The sequence below is a fragment of the Eretmochelys imbricata genome, chromosome 3 (genome assembly GCF_965152235.1).
Source record: "Eretmochelys imbricata isolate rEreImb1 chromosome 3, rEreImb1.hap1, whole genome shotgun sequence".
Taxonomy (NCBI): domain Eukaryota; kingdom Metazoa; phylum Chordata; order Testudines; family Cheloniidae; genus Eretmochelys; species Eretmochelys imbricata.
In genome coordinates, this window is record NC_135574.1 from 202,339,037 (window position 1) to 202,357,638 (window position 18,602).

The 18,602-nt window shown below is 39.7% G+C and overlaps 1 protein-coding gene across 1 annotated transcript in view; it reads right to left on the minus strand.

The window, feature by feature from the left end:
• The window catches only part of PLCB1 (phospholipase C beta 1), a 659,574-nt gene that overhangs the window by 231,039 nt on the left and 409,933 nt on the right, over positions 1 to 18,602 (minus strand). The window contains exon 4 of the mRNA XM_077812057.1: positions 7,495 to 7,635. Within this exon, the coding sequence (XP_077668183.1) occupies positions 7,495 to 7,635 (141 nt within the window). The remainder of the gene's footprint in view (positions 1 to 7,494; positions 7,636 to 18,602) is intronic.

Consider the following 18,602-nt stretch of genomic DNA (forward strand, 5'->3'; position numbering starts at 1 on the left):
TGATGCGTGCTGCTGGGTGCACTGAATCCATCACTGCACGTGCAATATGTTCTTCCTTTCTCCAACACTACTGACAGCTCTGCTAATCCCCCGTCATTCAAGTTGGCAGTTGGAGGGTTATATTTGATACCCCCTTTCCTTTCCTTCCCGCAACCAGGATCTTGCCCAATCTCGTTGTTTTTTATAACATTTCCAGAATCTACCCCTTTTGTCTCTGCTTCTAAAACATTCATTCATACCATAATTTTCCCTTTCACCCAGACTACTGTAACCTCCTCTTCTCCAAGCTGCCTTCTTGAGTCTATCCAACATTCAACAGCAAAATAATATTCCTCTCCTGCCATTCTGAATGTGTCAAGATTAATAATGGCAAAGTATTCTGATACCATACCTTTGTACATGGGTCTCTAGTCAAACAGCCCCAAAGTTGATTCTGGTTCTCAGGTCACTCCAAGTTCAGCATGAGGGAGCCTCAAGAGCTCATATCTTGTACAGTCCCAAGGCAGAGTAGTCCTCTGCAGCTGAGCCAACAACTTTCTCCCCATGACTGAGTTTTCTGGCATACCCAACAGCGACAGCAGACACCTGGCCTAGATCTCAGAGAGAGACTTCTAGCCCTGCTGGTCACAAAGTTGTTCTGGATTTACATACTCATTGCCGAGAGATTTTGGACCTCTGTCTCCCAGGTCCAAATACAGACTGTATTGTATTGTTTTTCTTGACCGTAACCTTGTAAGGTCTAACCTTAAGACACAAGGGATGTGAGAACAACAAAAGAATAGGGCCTCTAGCATCATTACTCTCCTGTGACTGTTTTCAGCAGAGGCATATTAAAGATAGCATTTTATTTCATCCTGGCGTCTCAGTTTTCCAGTCTCAGAATAGCCACATTTTGTAAACATTGCTTTGTTTAAGCACGAATAACAACAACATTTAAAAACGTTCTTTGTGACACTAACTGCTGCAAAGTTTAACAGCAGCATAAAATGTTATTTTAGCATCTTAAGATACGTTTTCTTTTAAGAAAACCTGGTGGGCTCTGTTTTGGTCAGACAGAACTATATCACTTCAAATGCATCCCAAGAACTGAGAGTGGACAGGCTGTTACTGGATTTTTATTGCAAGCATTTTTTATATGCAGTTATCCTTGTCAAGATATTTTCCCTCCCAAACCTCTCTATGACACTTGCAAGAGAAGCAACACTCGAGCCAAGTAATCTAACGCCTACCCTCAGATTGAGCAATAACTGACCCTGTCAAATATCTGTGTGAAGCAATGAGTGAGAAATAATACTTGATCACTTCCCCTCACTTTCAAGGGTATACATTTAAATCCCCAAATGCTCCAGCCAGTAAAGCCAAGAAGATCAGGAAAGCTGGCAAACGTCACATCATCCTTCCTGTCATGAAATGATGGCACTGAGCAAAGATCCAAAGCTCACTGAAACCAATGGGGGTCTTTCTATTGACTTCTGTTTGGATCAGACTATGAAACAAGCGGTGTCCTGTTATTTTAGCTACCGAATGGACATCCGCTCTCTTTCGTTAAGCAGTATTGTATACAGTCAATACTGAGATCTGGAATTATGATGCATCATATAATTAAGGCCCATTATTTTCAGGTTTTTTTAGTTTAAAAATTCCTGGAAATGTACCAGTGTTTAATACAAAAAATTAAAAACAGGTGAAAATCAGTGCAAAAAAATCCACTTTGCAATTTCTAGGTAAATATTACTTTCTTCTCTTGTGTTTTTTTTTTTAACTTAAAAAAACCAACACTTATGCTCTCAAATGTAGTTAGACAGGGTTTTCATTTTTGAACCATTTTGGCATGAAAAGTAGTTCACTAACTTTTATTTGCTTTGAATGCTGCTAACTATCCAAGCTATCTGTCAAGCTGCTACTGTGTATGTGTATGGGATTGATAACATGTACACCAGTGCTCAAATCATTCCAGTACTCCTAACCTGGCTCCCTACTCCAGAAGGAGAGATGGCAGCTCAGTAACCTGGCACAGGTTATCGAGCCGTCATCTCCCTTTCTGGAGCAGGGAGCCAGGTCCAGGGAGTTCTGGCACTTCCAAAATTCAGGTAGAAATTGGTTAAAAAAACACCCAAATAATGCCTTTTGTAAAGCCTGGGAAATTTTCAGTAAAAAAAAAAAAAAAGGTAAAAACTGAAAACCAAGGTGTTACATATAACACATCGTGGTAGCCCACATTACTAGCAGCATAGATTCCACAAGGCAAGCCATGCTGAGACTTCATCTATGGGATGAATAGCTATTATATATAGAAAGAAAACAGCTGGTATTTTACTGTGGGAAGATTACAACAGACTCACAATCATGGTTGCTTACCATGGGGTTGTAACTATGAACACTTACCCCCATACATAATGCAAAAGGAAATGATAAATCTGGAGATTTTGAAGTAAGATTTTGCTAGTGCCAACAAACTCCTCTCCCAAGTTGGAAGCCTCTGAGCTATGGTATTTTTTAAAAGCAGAAAAATGGAGCCTTGCAACAAATTTTAATTTCAAGCAAACTGCTTCCATCATAATAAAAGAGCCATATGTTCCTGCTCTCCTTTTGGCTTTGTTCTGTTACCATCATTCATATTTATATCATTTCTATTAACTTTACTAACAAATCAGGTAGCTGTTATGTACTCTAGTCAGTAAGGAGCAAACCATGTGTAGTATATTTTGAGAGCTCTTGCTCAGTGAACACATTTCTTTCATCTATTACATGAATCAGAATATATACCTAGAGGCATTTATCTCAGTATGAGAGATGAGAGCTATTTTTCATGGCAAAAGACAGTACCTAAGTGCTACACATTTTTGAAAACATTTAATTCAAATCAGAACTGAATATGCGTGAAGACAACGTTTTTCGCATGTTTGTTTTTGGCTCAAAATTACCATCTGAAGTTGTTGAAGTCACATGTTTCAGCATCCTCTGGTATGAAACATTTCATTTTATTTTTTTTTTAAAGCATGACTCTGTACTGATTATTTTATTATTTATTTTACTGCTTATTTTAACAAAAAAGGAAATTTGGAAGAATAAAGAAGTATACTAAAAAAACATATCACAGAACATATGGTATCTGGGCACATGCTGTAGATAAATCACTTAAGGCTTATCTACCAGGGGATATTAAGGAAGGTTAATAGAAATTAATTTTTAACATGGATTAGATAAACAGCATAAAACCCCCATGTAGACACTTTTATTCTGAATTAAAGTGGCCTTAATTTGATTTCTTCCTTTAATGCACTTACACACCTTTATTTAATACAGATTAACCTTCCTGAGTGTCCCCATGTAGACAAATGAGGGACTGTCCCTCATGTATGGAGGAAATGACAAACTGTTAGCTAAAGGCCTGATCCAAAGCCCCTTCCCACCTAGATCCAGTTGTTCCTTGAACTGCCACATACCCAGCACGTGATCTAGCCCTGTCTCAGTTCCCTTTCTATCGGTACTGGTCATCTCCCCAATTTTTATATTAAGGACCCTACTTTTTGAGCTCCTTATCTGTATAAAATCTGTATATAAATCTTTCTCTTCAACAACATTTTCTAAGTAAATGGAAAAGAATGAAATGAGGACCATAAAAGATATAGAACTAGACAAAATAAAATAGGTTCTGAGACTGGGAAATAAGACAGTTGAGAGCTTTGTCTGTCTAGGAAGTCTGATACTGTATAACAGTCAAGCGGATGTAGAATAGGTGAAAGAGGAATGCAATGGTCAGAGTTGTCTTTAAAAAAAGGTAAGGGAGTCTCTTTCAGACCAGACTGATGATCCTTAAAACTCATGTATCAATCACACTGGTGGATGAGACCCTGCATAAGTTCCTATGTGAAGAGAAGGATTTTTTGATAGCTTTGAAAACAGATTCTGGAAGAGGAGCATAAAGATGAAGTGAATGCAAGAAATGAAGACTGAAACCATCAGAAAGACAATGATGGGAAACAGCAGGTGTCTGAAGGGGCAGAGATTAGATTACTGGAGAAAGAAAAAAATGCTTTGAAGACAGTTAATGGAGTGGAAGTCAGAAGCTCCAAGGGTTTTCAAGAGTAGTTTGAATGGAAAGGATCAGACAAAATGGGGCTGGGGAAACATTGCCCTTGATCATATAGGGAAAGGAGAAAAATAAACAAACATGGAGGGGCTCATTCTCCTCTCAATGACACTGGTTACAGCAAAGCGACTTCTGAGTTACCTCAATATATGCCACAATCAAGACTCAAGCCCAGATGTTGACCCAATGTGTCTGGAATCCCTTGCAAATTCTGCTCCTTGATACACACATACAACTCCCATTTAAATAAACAAAAGAGTTGCGTAACTGCCATTCATCTTCATCCCCACCACCATTAAAATGTATCTACTAATCCATTTCTTGGATTCCCAACAAATGAGGTACAAACAGGCACTCTCTGTATTAACTAGCATGTCTGTTACCTTCAACTCACACCTAGAGAGCATTAACAATTATTTATTTTACCTAGAGAAATGTGAGCAAAGCAGTGTATTGTGACTTCATTTTAATTTTCTAGTTCTTTATTTAATTCACGTAAAGCGAGATCAGTACTAAATGCTTAGCTTTAGGCTCATATCCGCATTAATTCTATCACAACTCAGAGAGTGGAGGTGAGGAACTGAACCTTTTGAACTGAATGACCAGTAAAAGTCTTGAAAATATATTAATTTCAAAAGTTGAATAATAATAAACTCAGATCCTACAGAAATATAAACCAACTCCTGTAAGAAAAAAAATACAATTTGATTATTTAAATTGCTTTGTTAAGATCTTTTTCAAATAATTTTAGGTTAAGTTTTTCAGAGTGAGTGTTTTTAGCTTGAAAAATAACATACTCAGGATTTAAAAGATTAGATTTTATTGGCAAATGTCAATGAACGTCAATTTCACTGTACGCGCAAACCTACAAAAAATGTTTCCAACAATAATAATTGAAATTTACAGATAGGCAAAATGAGACAAATGCATCTTGAGATCTTATCAGAGTTTGACTGAAGGATATTTGATGTATATTTGTCATGTGATGTTGTCAATTTGTGTTTTATAGTTATAATGCTTTAACTTTTTGAATCTCATCATCTACTGCCATTAAATTATTGCTGTCTGACCCACCCCATTGCCTGACTCCGCCCATTCCACAACTAAACATTTAAATCAATAAAAATAAAAGGCTTAAAATCCATTTTGCACAACCTTAAACCTTTACATCCATACAAATCTAAAGTCAGTGCTTAGAAATAAACAAACGTTATCTGTAGAAAACAGCAAAAAATAAAAATTGAATTCTGCCGAGCCCAAACATAGGACACGTGAAAGGTAAATAGCAAAGTGTGCATGTCAGTGACTGAGAGTATGTTTCCAAAAGCACATATGGCAATTGGGCACCTACTTCCATTGGAAAGTCAATGGGAGTTAGGTGCCTAATTGCCATCTGGGATTTTGAAAATCTCATCCTAAATTTATAAGGCCCTGATCCTGCAATGAGGTCCACATTAGAAGCTCCAGTGAGGCTTTATGTGGGTGCAGGGATAACTCTACACTCATGGAGTTCATTGCAGGAACTGGGCCTGTGAAAAATTAGAGGGTTTATTTAGTACAGTGCGGTATATACAAGCAGGGTGGGATTTTCACACTGAAATAAGTGGGAGTTTTAGCATGACTTTAATGAGAGCAGAGCTATGTCAGTGCTGAATGCTTTTAAAAATCCTACCCTCAGGACATACTGCCTGACAGATCAGTAACAAATGAACTCAGCTGGTTTACATATATGTCAAATTACATTAAGGATAAATTAAGAGCCTGATTCAGATCTTAGTTACTAAAATCAAAGAGATTAACTCTGGATTTACTAAAAGAAAAGGAGGACTTGTGGCACCTTAGAGACTAACAAATTTATTTGAGCATAAGCTTTCGTGAGCTACAGCTCACTTCATGCATCTGTTCTTTTTGCAGATACAGACTAACATGGCTGCTACTCTGAAACTCTGGATTTACTGTAGCTCAACCTCCACAGAACCTAATTTTATTTACTGTATTTTCACTTTCCATCAATAACTTGGAGATGGACACATAACAGTATTTCTGGATTTTTCTAATTTGTCCTTCAGATAGCAAACATATCATGACTTTGACCCAGGATGGCTAGACTGGAAAACAGAAAAGAAAGGTATACAACTCGTCCCGTGTTAGTTCATTTCTTCTTTCTTCCAAAGAGTGAGCAGATTTGCGCAATTTGGCTTTATTATGCCTTTACATCTTCCTTCAAATTCTTTTTCCATTTATTCATGTTTATTTCAAGTGCTTCCTCCCATGCAGAATAAACCCGTGTTGGGTTTCTTAGCAGCCTAGCTGTACAATGTACTGTGAGGTAACCATTCTGCATTTTTTATATCCTCCAGGATCAACCAACCAGCCAGAGAGAATTTGCAATCACAGCTGCATGGGGAAGAGGGAAGCCACACCCACACAGGGACAAATGGGTTGCTGCTCATGTCCCTCCCCACATGGGTGGATGGTCTGCTCAGGTGGTGTGTCTCAAAGGCCAGGGCTGCGCACGCTCAGAAGAGGGTTGGCTGAGAGGCCAAAGGGTACTGGTGAGTAATGAAAATATCCCCTTCCCTAGACAAAGAGCAGGAGTCTATAAAGACTAGCAATCTTTGGCCAATCTAGCGGACTTCATGATCAAAACATTATGATTTTAATTAAATGAATGTAGGCATTTAGGAGGTATTTGAAGACAGGGAACTAAAGCTTGCGTTAAAAAATCTGTTGTATTTTGCTGAATACATGTTAATTTTATGCAACTTGCCTGTACTGTAAAACTGTACAAAAAAGTGTTTACATATGGTAATCACTAAGAGTGGAGAAAAGACATGCTGAAAATTTGTGGAGTACAAACCTTTGCACACTACAAGAAAGGCTAGGTGTATAAGCCATGTGTCGTTGCTGGCATATCAGTTTATAAATAGGCAGGTGCAGATAAATAGACTCTCAAACCTCAGTTCATTACTTTGACCTAGGACAACATTAAAAAGTCAACAGTTTCCACACTGTGGTATCACGGATATCCCACAATAGGAAATGACTTGTGATGGGTGTTGATAAAAATTGACTTATTATTGGAAATTCACAATGCATTCTTTGACATGGAGGCAATTTTCTGGACATACAGTTGTTTACAAAACACTCATTCCGGCTGTGCAAAGAGAATAACCAGCAATGTTCTGAGGATAAAGACACCAATGGCTTACAATTTCCCATGAATACACTTTGCTGCTGTGATGCAGTACAGTATATTTCTCTAACAGCAAGCTGATTTCATCCATGAGTGCATCTTAACAATCCCCTCCTTTTTTCTATTTTACCCATATTTGAATAATAAATAAAACAATAAGAATAATAATATTCATAAATGTAAATAATGGTAACATTGAATGTACCTTTGCTATTTCCTCTTGAAATGCCACTAAGTTCAAGTACGATATGTTGACCAGATCTGGACCATAGACAACAGTTATCATTCGATTCTCCAGCCGACCTCCTAGGTTCCCAGCATCCAACAGTTCACGCAATTTTGGATCCTGCAAGTAAATATATTGTGAGACAGTAAACATCTGATTTGCAAAATAACTTGCATTTTGAGAGACATGAACATTTTAAGCATCAGCTACATTTCTGGCCTGGTTCATTCCTCACTGCAAATATCCAAAGTAATCACCTCCGGGAACAGTGAAAGACTTGATCTTGATTTTCCAATGAGCTTGATCTCTGGATGGGTGCAGTGAAGAGGACAGATTGTAAGGGCCTCTTAAAGTTTCCCACCCATCTGGCCTCCTTAAAGTTAATCATGTGCTTCTAAGTGCTTTGCTTAATCACAGCCATAGAGCCTGATCCAAAATCCACTGAAGTCAGTGATTTTAATGGATTTTGGATCAGCCCCAACGTGGGAAGAAAAGGATTTCAGCTGATTTCTTCCCTCACAAGGAATTCAAGCAGAATCATTAGAAACGACACCACCACGTACAACAGAAGAATATACTTTTACTCCACTCCCTTCCCCTCCCTTCTCCTCCCAAGAGATCTTTTAAGAAAATAATAAAAACATATTATTTTAATTGAAAATTATAATCCAGATATATTTAATTTGCAGGATTTCCAGTCTCATGCTCTTATAGCAATATTAATCTGTAGGAGCAGTGTTGTAAAAACAAATGCATACCATTTCTGAATAGTGAAGAGATAATTAATTTTGCAGTTAACTATAGTAACTGAGGTTTGCCACTGGTAACACAATCTCTAACAAGAACCTGTTTCAGGATATTTTGTTTATCTCTTCGCTTCTGATGATTTAGACTGCAGCAGTGCCAACCAGCGTGCTAGGTCAGTGTTTCTCAAACTGGGGTCCATGGAGCAGGGAGGGTTTGGGGGTCCCTGAAACATTTTAAATCAAAATGGAGGTCCTCAGGTTGCTAAAGTTTGAGAACCTCTGTGCTAGGCGCTTTCCAAACTCAGAACAATGCATGGCCCTTGCCCTGAAGAGTTTACGGTCTTCAGACAATGACAGCTGGTGGAAAAAATTTTTTGAAGTCAAACTGGGTGACATTCACCCCTTTGCTAGCACAATCTGAAAGCGTAGGCTTCTTTCACAGGTAAAATTTTTCAGAATGTTATAAATATAAAAATTTGCCAAGCGAATCGGATCCTTACTGGGTTAAATTAAAACCAACACTCGCATTCCTTCAGAAAAGTTAAGACATGATGAAATCTCTCTAGTGAATTGAATCACTTGTGATCTATGAAAGACATATATAATAGCAGCTCCCATTTAGCTCTCATGTAAACTTTTCCCCCGTTGAGTAAATGCCATTATTATTCACGCTACCGTTCTTCAAACCTCAAATACCCTTGGAATGACAAACTAAGAGCTATTTGTCCTCTATAAATGGGGTTTATTATAGCAGGATGATAAATTTCAGTGTGTGAAAATGACCATTTATCTTGGAAAATAGGGAGATCTCAGCACAAGAGGAATATCAACATGCTAGTAGACATTAATCTAACACGGACATCTTCTGATAGGTATTACATGCATTTGCATGCATGGCTTGTAAGTATCTACTGAATGCTTACCCTGGTTCAAAGGAATATTTTGAAGCACCACATGTTAATTGGAAGGAAATAGAAAAGCTGTCTCTCACGGGATGCTGAGCTTCTTTAAATATTGGGTACAACGGTAAATTGCGTCGGGAAAGGAGACAGAATAATAAGCCTATTCAAATATGTTGAAGATGAGGAATATTATGGTACGTGCTCTGAACCAAAGCAGACCTCACGGATAAACAAGTTAAAACAACGTTTTCACACCTCAGACACAAACAGCAAAGGAATATAAAAGCAGGAGCGGTGGCCAAGGGACCGTGACGGAAAGAAGAAAGACAGAGATGATGTCAGCTAGTTGCTGGGTAAGGAGAAAAACAGACCGAGAAGAAATGTAGACTTTTCAGTCAGAACACAGTGTGTACAAGGTTTACTCAATCTTTACCCAAGAGTATAAATAACACAGGCAGAAGTCCAGCAACAGAGTGGGGGCTATCCAGTATATTGCAATGAATGCAGCATGTATAATTACCTGCCTTGTGGGCAAGAGGCATGTGTGTGCATTCGGTGAAAGCTACTCAGGGCCCTCAGAGTGCAAGTACAGGCTCTCAAAACCAGAGGGTTTGAACTGGAGGATCTAAGAAAGATAGAGAGGTACAAAAAAGAGACTTTTCAGGACACAGTAGAGGAGTACCTCCCGCTCTGACAGCCTCTGGGCTGCTGCGGGGGATAAAAGTCTCAGTGAAGGAAAACATCAAGCTGGAACAGAGGGAAAGAATCCTATAGTTGGGACTCTCCTTACAACTGATGTCATGGTATCCTCTCACACTGAGGATACCCCTGCAAGGAAGAGGACCTCAGTTATTAGGAAGAGACAGGGAATAGTAATGGGGGATTATTCAATTATTAAAAATATTAATAGTTGGGTTTCTGATGACTGAGAGAACCTCATGGTGAATTGCCTGAAGGGTTTGAAGGCTGTGAGACATCTAGATGGTTCTCGAGACATCTAGATAGACTGATGTGCACTGTTGATGAGGAATTGGAGGTTGTGGTACATGTACGTACCAATGACATAAGGAAAGGTAGGAAAGAGGTCCTGGAGGCCAAATTTAGGCTGCAAGGTAAAAGATTAAAGTCCAGAACCTCCATTGTAACATTCTCTGAAATGCTTCCAGTTTTACGTGCAGAGCCAGTTAGACAGGCAGAACGGCAGGGTCTGAAGGCATGGATGAGACGATGGTATTCTGGAGCAGGGATTTTGCTTTATTAATTATTGGGAAAGGAGAAGTCTACACAGGAAGGATGGGCTCCAGCTAAACCAAAACAGAACCAGACTGCTGGTATGTAAAATTAGAAAGACTGTAGAGGAGTTTTTAAACTAAGGATTGGAAGAAAGCTGACAGGTGAGGAGCACACAGTTCACATAGAGAAATCCCTAGGGGAAGATTTATTAAGGGGCATACCGTACATCCTAGTAACGATGAGAAGACAGTAGTTGATAAAGTACAGGTAGGAACTGAAGAGACAATCAAACGAAAAAGAGTCCCATTCAATTACATTACACGAAGGCAGACAATTAAATATTGACATATTTTATAATGCTTGTATACAAATGCTAGAAGTCTAAGAACTAAGGTGGATGAATTTGAGTGCCTGGTATTAAATGAGGATATTGATATAATAGGCATCACAGAAACTTGGTGGAACAATGATAATCAATGGGACCCGGTAATACCAGGGTACAAAATATCTAGCAATGACAGAGTAGGTCGTGCTGGCGGAGGAGTGGCACCATATGTGAAAGAAAGTATAAAGTCAAATATAGTAAAAATCTTAAATGACTGAAATGTCACCATAGAATCTCTATGGATAGAAATTCCGTGCTTCAATAATAAGAGTATAACGGTATGAATGTACTACAGACCACCTGACCAGGATGGTGATGGTGACTGTGAAATGCTCCGGGAGATTAGAGAGACTACAAAAACAGAAAACCAAACAATAATGGGGGATTTCAACTATCCCCATATTGACTGGGTACAGGGCACCTCAGGACGGGATGCAGAAATAAAATTTCTAGACACCATTAAAGCCTACTTCTTGGAGCAGCTAGTCCTGGAACCCACAAGAAGAGAAGCAGTTCTTGATAAAGTTCTAAATGAAGCACAGGATCTGGTCTAAGTGGTGAATATAGCTGAACCACTCAGGAATAGCCACCATAATGTAATTAAATTCAACATCCTTGTAAGGGGGAAAATACCAAAGAAATCCACCACATCAGTATTTAACTTCAAAAACGGAGACCTACACAAAAATGAGGAAGCTAGTTAATTAAAAGGAACAGTCACAAGAATTAAATGCCTGCAAGCTGCATGAAAACTTTTTAAAAACACCATAATAGAGGCTGAAACTAAATGTATACCCCAATTAAAAAAAAAACAGTAAGAGGACCAAAAAAACCCAGCAACAACAAAAAACCCACCATGGCTATAAAAAAGAGTTAAGAGAAAAAAACGCATCTTTTAAAAAGCGGAAGTCATATCCGTCTGAGGAAAATATAAAGGAGCATAAACTCTGGCAGGTCATGTGTAAAAGTATAATTAGGAAGGCCAGATAAGAGTTTGATGAGCAAATAGCTAAAGACACAAAAACAAACAGAAATTTTTCTTTAAGCACATCACAAGCAAGAAGTCTGTCAAACAATCAGTGGGGCCACTGGATGATCAAGATGCTAAAGGAGCACTTAAGGAAGACAAGGTCTTTGCTGAGAAGCTAAATTAATTCTTTGCATCAGTATTCACTGCAGAGGATGCCAGGGAGATTCCCACACTTAAACCATTCTTCTTGGAGGACAAATCTGAAGAACTGTCCCAGACTGAGGGATCAGTAGAGGAGGTTTTGGAATAAACTGATAAACAGTAATAAGTCTCCAGGACCAGATGGTATTCACCCAAGAGTTCTGAAGGAACTCAAATGTGAAATTGCAGAACTACTAACTGTGGTATGTAACCTATCATTTAAATCAGCTTCTGTACCAGATGACTGGAAGATAGCTAATGTAACAATTTTTAAAAAAGGCTCCAGAGGCCACCCTGGCAATTACCCGTCGGTAAGGGTAACTTCAGTACCAGGCAAATTGATTGAAACTATAGTAAAGAACAGAATTATCAGACACATAGATGAAGATGGTATGTTGGGGAAGAGTTAACGTGGATTTTGTAAAAGGAAATCATGCTTCAGCAACTCACTATAATTCTTTGAGGGGATCAACAAACATGTGGGCAAGGGTGATCCAATGGACTTAATGTACTTGGACCTTCAGAAATCCTTTGACAAGGTCCCTCACAAAAGGCTCTAAAGCAAAGTAAGCAGTCATGGGATAAGAGGGAAGGTCCCCTCATGGACCAGTAACTGGATAATACACAGGAAATAAAGAGTAGGGATAAATGGTCAGTTTTCAGAATGTAGAGAGGTAAATGGAGGGATCCCCCGAGGGACCAGTGCTGTTCAACATATTCATAAATGATCTGGAAAAAGGGATATACAGCACAAAGTTTGCAGATGATACAAAATTATGCAAGATAGTTGTACAAAGCAAAGAGTTACAAAGGGATCTCACAAAACTGGGTAACTGGGCAACAGAATGGGCGACGAAATTCAATGTTGATGAATGCAAAGTAATGCACATTATATAAAATGACGCGGCCTAAATTATCTGTTATCACTCAAGAAACAGATCTTGGATTCATTGTGGATAGTTCTCCATTTATGTGCAGCAGCAGTCAAAAAAGCTAACAGAATGCTAGGAACCATTAGGAAAGGGATAGAGAATAAGACAGTAAATATCATAATGCTTCTATACAAATCCATGGTACAAATCCCACCCCTTGAATACTGTGTGCAGTTCTGGTCACCCCATCTCAAAAAAGATATATTAGAAATGATAAAGGTACAGAGAAGGGCAACACAAATTATTAAGGATATGGAACGGCTTCCATTTGAGGACAGATTAAAAAGGCTGGGATTAATCAGCTTGGAAAAGAGATGACTGAGGGGGCATATGATAGAGGTCTATAAAATCAGGGATGGTGTGGAGAAAGTGAATAATGAAGTGTTATTTACCACTGCAGTTAACACAAGAACCAGGGGTTACCCAATGAAAGTAACAGGCAGCAGGTTTAAAACAAATAAAAGGAAGTACTTCTTCACACAATACACAAACAGCCTGTGGAACTCCTTGCCAGGGAATGTTGTGAAGGCCAAAGGTACAGCTTTGTTCAAAAAAGAATAAGATAAATTCATGGAGGATAACATCTATGGCTACTCGCCAAGATGGTCAGCAACCCCATGCTGTGGGTGACCCTAAACCTCTGACTGCCAGATGCTGGGACTGGATGACAGGGCATGGATCACTTGATGATTGCCTGTTCTGTTCATTCTCTTTGAAGCATCTGATGTTGCCAACTGTCAGAAGACAGGATATTGGGCTAGATGGACCATTGGCCTAACCCAATATGACCATCCTTATACTCATTCTCCTTCCCACAATCTGAAATATGATCAACTAACTACTAAAACATTCATTTATAAATAGTTTAATGGATTGACTTCAGAAGTTCATTATGCATAGATAATGTTTTAAATAAGAAAGAGGAGAGCTATGAAACCATCCAGAATTATGCTTGGATTTGAAACCACCAGGGACTACACCACAGACTGCAGTAAATGTCATTCAGGCTTTATAATGGGGGATTACATATATGGGGGTAAATAGATTTTATTTTTTAAAAGTAAATCATTTGATCTTTCTCTACTAAAAATAGTAGCAATGTATCATACTGCGAGACTACATTGCTTGCAGTGCAAAGGCTAAAAGATGGATACATTAAGGCCAGGGCATCAATAATATTTTACTATATTTGTCTCCTGTGTGTTCTGAATTTGTTTTTTTTTAGCTTGAAAAATAGGTTTTATTTGGTACTGGGTCTGCATGCCACAGGTGCAGATTACTTAGCTTTAAAAATTGCCTGTCTGCCCTGTGTTGGATAATTTTGTTGTAGTAAATCTATATGAATTGCTATTAAAGATATAGGAAATAATCACAAGAAATGCTCCTGAAATAGATTGATTTTTTACATCTTTTCCTTCAGAAATTTCCAAGATCTTCCAGACTTCTGGACCTGACCCTCCTATTGAAATCTGAAATAGCTCCCCGAATCACAGGTGTAGATACCCAACCCATTCCAGCTGTGCATTTATATTGGGGTGGCAAAGAGAACTATAGAAAACTCATTACCAACTTCCCTGCATATTTTTTGCTAAAATCATTACCCCGGGCATATATGAAGAAATTGGGACCCAAGTAATAATTCTGATAAATGGCAAAATACTACCCTTTTAGGTCATGCCCAAAGGAGGTTTGGCCCTCCAAGGGAGGTGGTCTTAGCCCCACCTGTGACCAATTACCTGCCTCTCCAGTGATGGGTCTGAGGGCAGGAAGGAGGTGATAGTCTAAAATCATCTGCTCCTCAGGCCAACAGGCAGTTCAGTGGGGAGAAAGACCTGCAAGACACCCTAGGTCATAGGAAAGGACCTGGACAGGGGTCAGGCAGCAGGACCTGATTTATCCATTTGATTTATGTTAGAATGGTCTGGTTTGGTGAAATAAACCTGTCCCTAAAGAAAGGGACTGAAATTCTGCTGCTGTTTGGAACTTAATTTGATGCACTGGCTGGCAAGTGGGCCCACCAGGTTACAGTCTTGATCCAACAAAGCTTGATTGCCATTGAAATCAATGGAAGTCGGGAGCCTAAATGCCTTTGAGGATCTGGGCCTAAGTGTTTTGCTGGACTGGGACTTTAGTGAGGACACAGGGAAAAAGAAAAATCACCCAGCTCTTTCTAAGATTCACAGAAAACCAGCTAGACAAGCTTATAAAGAAAATATTTGTGCTATAGACGAAGTCTTTTGGCACCAAACAGTCAGGAACTACCATATAGATTAGAAGATATCTCTGGGCATGCTTGCTAAATGGCAGATTGTCAATGTTAGCATCCACGTAAGTCTTAAACATTGGTGCTAACATGATGAAGACTGTATTCAAGCTGATTCCAGATGTAGTGACCAGATAAGATTCTACTTCCAATATGCTCAGATGTTTGCTGCAAGAGATAAACAGCCTGTGATGGTCTTCTTTACAAAAGGTCAGATGGTGGCTGACTCCATCCCACTGGAGTCTTTCACGAACTACAGTTCTCATACTGGACCTATCCGAAGACCTAACTCAGGAGATGAACTCACACAAACCCAGCATTTCTGCAGTGACACCCCCGTGGCTCAAGCACTGATAGATGCCAGGGTGAGGAGCATTCTAAACAGACAAATACACGAAGAGTGACAAAGGATAGTGTCAGCAGGAGGAAAGAATTTAGAATCCATTTCGAACTGGTTCATCCATGTTGAACAAGGATAGGACAGGTGCCTGTGTTGCCATCCCCTTATGTAGGAGCTGAACTATTTCATTCTGCTCCCTCCCTGAAACTGGTAAACAAAAATATGCCCCAAAGTGAAGAAGCCAAAATAGAAGTGCAGAGCAGAGAAGAAATCCTCCAGCAACATGAAAAGAAAGCCAGAATAGTTAAGTGGATGGGATGGATGGGAGAAGTTTATTGATGGATTCTACTGACATTCATGAAACTGTACTGAACATTTGTTAGAACCCACTTAGCCCACAGGTAGAATCATAGAATAATAGAAGATTAGGGTTGGAAGAGGGTTGGTCATCTAGTCCAATTCCCTGCTCAAAGCAGGACCAACACCAGCTAACTCATCCCAGCCAGAGTTTTGTCAAGCCTGACCTTAAAAACCTCTAAGGAAGGAGATTCCACCACCTCCCTAGGTAACCCATTCCAGTGCTTCACCACCCTCCTAGTGAAATAGTGTTTCCTCATATCCAACCTAGACCTCCCACACTGCAACTTGAGACCATTGCTCCTTGTCCTGTCATCTGCTACCACTGAGAACAGCCTAGCTCCATCCTCTTTGGAACACCCCCTTCCGGTGGTTAAAGGCTACTATCAAATTCCCCCTCACTCTTCTTTTCTGCAGACTAAATAACCCCAGTTCCCTCAGCCTCTCCTTGTAAGTCATGTCCCCCAGCCCTCTAATAATTTTTGTTGCACTCTGCTGGATTCTCTCCCATTTGTCCATAGACTGATGGAAATAAAATTCTAACAGCCTTCCAAATCCTTCTCCAGTTGTGATGTCTTTCCTTGAAGTCTGACCAATGGCATGTCCAGCAATCTCAATGATAGCTTCTCCAGTCTTAGGGTATATCCACAAAGCAAAAGTGGTGCGTGGGCTACAACCTTGCATCCTGCTACTGCAGACAACAATAGCAGTGAAGACGGCCTTCAGTGCTGGCAAGCAACCCATGCACATACCCAGGGTTTGTGTTGGGCTTGCACTAATTGCACTGAAACTTGCACTTGACCATCTTCACTGCTAGTGCGACCCACATGAGCTGGATTCAAGCTAGCTTGGAGAGACTCGCCTTTGCACAGTTTCTGCTGACTAGACATATCCTTAGATTACTGCCAGACAATGCAGAAAGGCTAGGGTTCTTAAAATGTAACTTGCTGGTATTTAAATTCCAGTGGGGTGGGAGGAGGTATTGTTTCATATTCTCTGTGTATATATAAAGTCTGCTGCAGTTTCCACGGTATGCATCTGATGAAGTGAGCTGTAGCTCACGAAAGCTCATGCTCAAATAAATTGGTTAGTCTCTAAGGTGCCACAAGTACTCCTTTTCTTTTAACTAATATATGTTTTATATGTTACAGTCAATGCAATATAGCCTTGTAATAATGTCAGAATTTGTTTAACCTATCCCCTAAAATTTGCACCATCTTTAAGAGGAAATTGACCATACTATTTTTGTTACATACTGTAGGCTGTGTATATAAAACATTGCAATGTAGTTTTATTGACTTAGCTTTTAAAGCCTGGCTGGGATATGTTAGACAATTTCTCTCCTCAGAGATTAAAGGATATAAATTCCCCACCCCCACCCCCACCCGGATTCCTATTTGATAGCCGTGACATTTGGGGGAGCTGGAATACAGTATCCAACAAATCAGAAAAAAGATGGATTCTTCACATGCTTATTGTACAGTGCTTTTCATCCTAAAAGAAGAGGTATTTTGCAAAGCTATTCTTTAGATAAAGAGACTGCAGTGTCTATATTGCTATGGCAAATGTTATGGATCAGATAATAGACCACATACCACCTTGGATATAGGAACCTGTTTTACTGAGGGGGATTGTTGCCAAGGCCAGTAATGACAAAATGAATGACAATGAATAGTCATTGGGCCAGGGAAAGAGGCACTAACCTAGGACATGAAAGATCCAGTGACTATTTATATATAATGGTTCAGCTTGAACAGGAGAGACTGAAAGAGTCCCCCATCAGGATATCCCATAGGCTAGTGGCCCAGGCACTCCCCTGCAGTGTAGGAGACCCAATTTCAACTTGCTTCTCTGCATCAGGCAGAGCAGGGTAGTGAACCTGGGTCTCCCACAACCCAAATGAGGGTCTGAACCACTGGGCTAAAATTTATAAGGGTGCTCTCGTCCTCCACTGCTCCTGCCACCCAGCAGTGAGCGTCAGAGCCCAGATCTACAGACTTGGGCTTGTGCTAAGATGCCAAAGGCTGTGTAGACATCTGAGCTTGAGCTCTGAAGCCCAAGGAAGGGGATGGGTTTTAGAGCCCAAGCCACAATATCTAGACTGCTGTTTTTAATGCTGTAGCACGAGCTCCACATCTCGAGACTCTGCGACTCACTGCTATGGGTTTTAAAATGCAGTGTAGACATGTGACCACAGCTACAGTTTTTTGGTGAATAAAATATTTGTGCAAAAAAACACACCCAGCTCTAATAAGCGGCATGCATTTATTGCGTCTTCTAATCATACTTCGCTCTCAGGGGCTGTGTGTAGCATACTGTACGTTGCCTAGCTAAGCCTCACTTTCTCTGAACCACAAGGATTAATGATTAAATTATCCCATCTCTGCAGAACAGATTTCTGTGTTTATTAAAGCCCAAACACTGTTTTTTCTCTTATACACATCAACGGGCAACAGACCAGCCAAGTCTTCAACTTAAATGTACTGCGACACCCATCTTACTAAAGCCTGTCAAAGCTTCAGCCCTTTCTTTTCCCCCCTAGAGCAGCTGAGTCTGAGATCTGTGTCAAGCACTTGGAGAATGTGCCAGATGCTAAAGATTTTCTCAGGACTGAACAACCAGGGTAAAATGAAATAAGTATCAAACGACTCAACAGGAATACATTGCTTCTTAGAAACAGGTGCACAATTAAAATATTATAGCAAGTCTCATTTGTTAAAGTCATTAATTTACCAAGTTTTTAGTAAAATAAAGAAAT